General features: G+C 37.4%; 1 protein-coding gene across 1 annotated transcript in view; it reads right to left on the bottom strand.

Moving 5' to 3' along the window:
- Nucleotides 1-3500, bottom strand: part of LOC105266498 (uncharacterized) — a gene marked incomplete in the record, with an annotated part of 10621 nt that extends 7121 nt beyond the window's left edge. The window contains 5 exon segments of the mRNA XM_011304690.1: nt 247-406; nt 493-673; nt 1844-2118; nt 2522-2746; nt 2831-3500. Coding sequence (XP_011302992.1) covers nt 247-406; nt 493-673; nt 1844-2118; nt 2522-2746; nt 2831-3500 — 1511 coding nt within the window.
- Between the last annotated feature and the right edge of the window lie 1623 nt (nt 3501-5123).

The following is a 5123-nucleotide window of genomic DNA, read 5'->3' as shown; positions in this document are numbered from 1 at the left end:
TTCATGAGAATCTAGAAACATCCACTTTACATTTTGCTTTGAATGTTATCGTCGCAGCACCCACATTTAACTCGGACTTTTTTCGTACATGAAAATCTGAATAATCAGAATTCACAATTCTGGAGGCATCGAAATGTTCATCAAATTGTACATCAATTATTTCCGGTGTAACTAAAATAAAAATGAAACGTGAGGGCTTAAATTAGCTCGTCGGAGTTTTTTCCGCAGTATTCAGAAATGTGTCACGTCTCGATTTTTCTAAAATGTAACATGATTCCATTGATAGCGGCTGTAAAAGTTGATCGTGGATCTAAAATGCTTTCGTTTTTTGGATTCTGATAAATTTCGTAGTCCTTCAGGATTAATGATAGCACCACCTTTACGTGTAATTGTCCCAATTTCATACCTAAATTATAAAAATGGAATAAATCTTCATCTGCTCAAATAATTTCGACAGAACTAGATTTATAGGATGTACGAAGAATTTCATACCAATACACATCCTTGGACCAATACCGAATGGCATGTAAGCTTCTGAAATTTGATGTCCCTCTTGAAAACGATCGGGATTGTAAACGTCAGGGTCTTCGAAAAATCTCGGATCTCGCTGCAGTCCATATAGTGATATATAAATAGGTGTTCCCTGTTTTAGGGTGATATTAGTTCCCGGTACCTGCCAAGAAATTTATTAATTTTGAGATAAATTCTTTGAAACGAAATCGTCCAATGTATTATACTGCATTATATTTATACAAAAAGATAGTCTGACGTATAGAGGGATCTATTCATCAATTTTATCATTTGCATGGAGTTATGTAAGCAGTTTCATAGTGACAGATTAGTCCTGTTTCCATTGGAAGATCGTTGAACTGTGTTTGACCATTGTCATTGGCAATGGTAAAGAAGTATCAATGCAAAAACCGCGAGAATGCTCACCTAAACATTTTAAGGGCTAAAGCGTCTCTGAGATCCCTCAGATCTTTAGAGTACGGGAGGAGCTGTTCACTCCTCACCAAAAATCGTAGCAACGTAAACGAAACCGAACCTAATCTTAATTTGATTTTATATCAATATAGTAAACTATATTTATCTAATAAGAAGTGGTGTTCTGTTATTGGAGGAAATCTGGTGAATCCTTCCTTAAACATTCCTAAATGGCGAACTCCCCGTGAGCTCGTATCGAGACTAGTCAGTAAAGGAATTAGGTGGAAAGATGACTTGATTATAGGCGGACGAGAAACCCTCCCACGTTACAGCCGTAATGTTTTATCCATGAGCTGTCCACATATCATAACACGAGACGTAATAAAAAAAATGTAATAATTAAATTGGATAATTAATTCAACTTCTCAAATTCTAATGTAACTTCATGTGTAAGTCTAAGTTATGCAACATAGATTGGCAACACAGAACGTTATACTCCTTTTTCCATCGAGGGTCCCGATATTTTTCTTCAATTTTGATGGAAAGTGTTTCATGCGGGAGGGAAAATAGAAAATTTATTTCTGAACACATCTGCACCGAAAGCTCGCACTTTGGTAATTTTGATGAGCGGGGGAGCAAAGTACTCACTGTACTTCCCGCTTTTGGGTAGAAAGGCGCTCAAAGTCAAGACTTTCCGCCCTTGGACGGACGTCAAGACTTTCCACTCTAGGACAGTAAGTATTCACTCTCCTCTCATTTTGCAGGAAGCAAAACACGAAGTTCCTTTTGCAGGCATGTGGAAATATAGGATGTGCACCTCGGTCGGGAATCCGTGACTATTTACCGCCTTATTGCGATTACCGCCTTTGATGCACAATATACTATGGAATTTTTATTAACAAGTAGTTTCAAATCTCACCTGATAATCTTCTTTGGTAATTCTATCAATGGTAGACACTGGGGGATGCAGTCTCCCACCTTCTGCGATACACTGATCCAAATATTTCATATGATTCATAGCTTCATAACCCCAGCCGTATTCATCAATAGCCGTTAAGACGTCTTTTCTCGCTTGCTCTTGATACTCCACATTCCTTGCCAATTCCATAAGTGTAAATGCTGCAGTTGTCGCACTAGACTCGAAACCCGCGAAAAAAGTTCCTGATTGGAACATAAGATTCTCTCCCTCGAATTCTAAACCGAAAAATACCATTTATATTTTATACCCTGAAGGAAATCTAATGTCTCATTAATTAATTGCGGTGACACGTAGGAATAATAACGTAACAGTCACGGGTTCATTTTTGAAGAAACTCAAAAAGGAAAAAATTTAATACATGAATCAAATTTCAATCAATATTGACGATTACTAATTATAATAGGCGTTTAGAAGCAGGAACAACTCACGACATATATAATGTACTTGGCGAAAAGTATATCGATTTGGAAGCTTGAATCTCGTAAAATGAAAAAGGCACATTTATCCATTTAAAATGATCCTTATAACTGTCCTTCTAAATTAAAAAAAGTTGCAGAGATTGTCTGAGGGTCACTGGATCTCGTGTGATCGCAATGGGTTAAGAAAGTTTTACTCAACTGTATATAGGATTCTGTTCTCCATTTTTTAGTTGCAAGAGGTAATCAATGAAGTCGCCTCTTTTTGAGCCACTCTTCTCGCGTTCTTCAATTGAATTCCAGAATACTTTTCCGACAAATTTGGAATCAAAAAGTATGGTGGATCCGATTTTTTCTACTAGTTCCGGTATGAAGAATACCAACACGAGAGCGACCATTCTTCTAAATCCATGAAAGAACTCGAAAACTAGAACAGATTTTCATGATGGTTACTTGGTCTCAATTGTGACACTCCTACAATACATTGTTCAATTAGCTTGGAGATACTTACTACATTTTGCGAAGTCAGTATCCGGATGATTGAATGAATCCATTGGTGTTCCAAGACCAACACTCGCTATAAGATCAGAGGCAAATTTATAATTTATTTCCTGTCCATCAACAATTTTGCTTCCATCCTCCTCACTTTTTTGGTCTTTCAGATAATCCATCATATTTTTTCCGACGTCGGTCATAAATGGAAACATTTGCTTCAATTTTCCGGGTGTTAAGGCAGGTGTTATTTTCGATCTGAGATACTTCCATGCTGGATTCTTCACTCCGAATAGATTTCTCATACCAATGCTGTCTTTCTGTGGACGTCCAGCGAAATGTCGATCTGAAAAATTCTCAAAATCCTTGACGAGAATTTGTTTCATGATGGTAAGATCTCTCAGCATAATACATGGCTTATGAAATATGTAAAATCCAACAAGCGGTGCGTCTTCCTTTGCGGCACGATAGATGTTTCCCAGATGCGAACCTGGTCCCGTTCGAAATAAAATGGCATCTTTAAAATCACCAAAAACCAAATCGCTATTCGGTATTTGTTTTACACCCTGACGTTTCCAATAACTTAATTTATACTTTGCATAAATCACGAATAAAATGAATAACGGGAGCAAAGTTATTAACATGACGTTAATAGCGTTTACCACACTGGGACTAACTATCGAATCCATGGTTGTTATGCCGCTTGATGTAGAGTTGCTTAAATATATATCGCCATGACTATGGCTTTTTGCTGCAGGGTGCTTACTGCTGGAATCGACAATTATACACCTTGAGCAATTCAAAATCGTAATGATTTATTGATTCGTTCTGTTATCAATCCATTGGTCACGATTCGGTAAATGACTGCCTAATTGTATGTGATCATGTCCCTGGGAAGATAATATCCCAACTTAGTCGTCACAAATCACTAATTTTCACGATCTACAGTTAATGAATATATCCGCGCATTAGTAAATATTTTTTTTTTTCTTATTGTCTCACGACAATAATCTTAACGATCATTTTATACTTCCCTCACCTTTTCTATCTAGTTATTTTGACTGATCACGCAGTTAATTTTCTGAAACACGGTGTATCTAGAGATAATTATAATATCCCAATCGCAGCGATAGATTCTACCATAATCATCTGGTATCATATTGACAATAGTGTTATGCCCCAGATTTTGGTCAGTTAGGTTACTGTTAAATATTTGGAAATCCAGCATTCTCAGAGCGACACTCGCCAGCATAACTGGATTATGCTGACCAAGTAATGGCACACAAACAATTATCTATTAAGAGGCTGTTTGGGTGTGCAGAAGGCAGATCCAAATCGGACCCTGACGTGTATTAGTCGTAAACTTCCATCAGTCAGATGACATAATTGATGGATCAAACGAACTTACCTGTAAATAAAGTTCGATCGCAATTATATGAAGGACCTCGTTCGAAGAGATTACAGTTGTAATGCATCTCGTCGCCATTAGGTGTCACAACATTTTAGAGTAGAATATGAAGAAGGATCCAAACCCATCCCCCATCACCTTGACATCCCGGCAACTCCTCAAGTTTTTAGAGTATTTGTCAAGAAAAATTGTAAGTAATGGGGAGAGGGGAAGGGTTAGAATGTAGTCTCTTCGAACGAGGCCCTTCATATAGTTGGGATCGAACTTCACTTACAGGTAAGTTCGTTTGATCGATCAATTATACTTTGACCTCGTTATCTCCGAGATTACAGGTGTAGTTGTTTAGAGTACAATTTTTCTCTCTAGTTTTTATTTTATGGATTACAATAACTCGGAACAATGAACTGAACTCTTGCCTCATTACTAGTGACAGGTGCTAAAGTAAAAATATTCTCAAGTAATAATATCCTTAACCCTTAACCCTTAAGAACGAAGGATTGCCTCGACAAAACTTGACTCAGTCTGAATGATCGGATGGTTATAAATTTTTGCGAACATTTCCAAACGGTGCGACCATCCGGCTGTTCTCCTAATCATATCTAAGCTAATTCCTTTCTTAAAGGCTGCTGACGTCGATGCATGCCTTATTGAGTGAGCAGTAATAATTGATATGTCAATTTCGCTCTTGCCTAGCGTGTTCTTTATCCACCTACTAATAGTATGACTTCCCACATTGGCATAACGTTTTTTGGTTGAAATGAATAGATTTTCTGTCTGCCCTTTCTAACCATGAGTTACAAGCATGTATCACTCTATAACAGTTAATGCACATAATTCAGGTCTTTCCCGAAATCTGGGAAGTATTAACACTGGTTGGTTTTGGCCTGGTCTTGACGTTTTAATA

This window comes from Fopius arisanus, unplaced genomic scaffold (genome assembly GCF_000806365.1).
Source record: "Fopius arisanus strain USDA-PBARC FA_bdor unplaced genomic scaffold, ASM80636v1 scaffold00038, whole genome shotgun sequence".
NCBI classification, from domain to species: domain Eukaryota; kingdom Metazoa; phylum Arthropoda; class Insecta; order Hymenoptera; family Braconidae; genus Fopius; species Fopius arisanus.
Note: the sequence above shows the minus strand (reverse complement) of the source record. Positions and strands in the feature narration are given on the sequence as shown.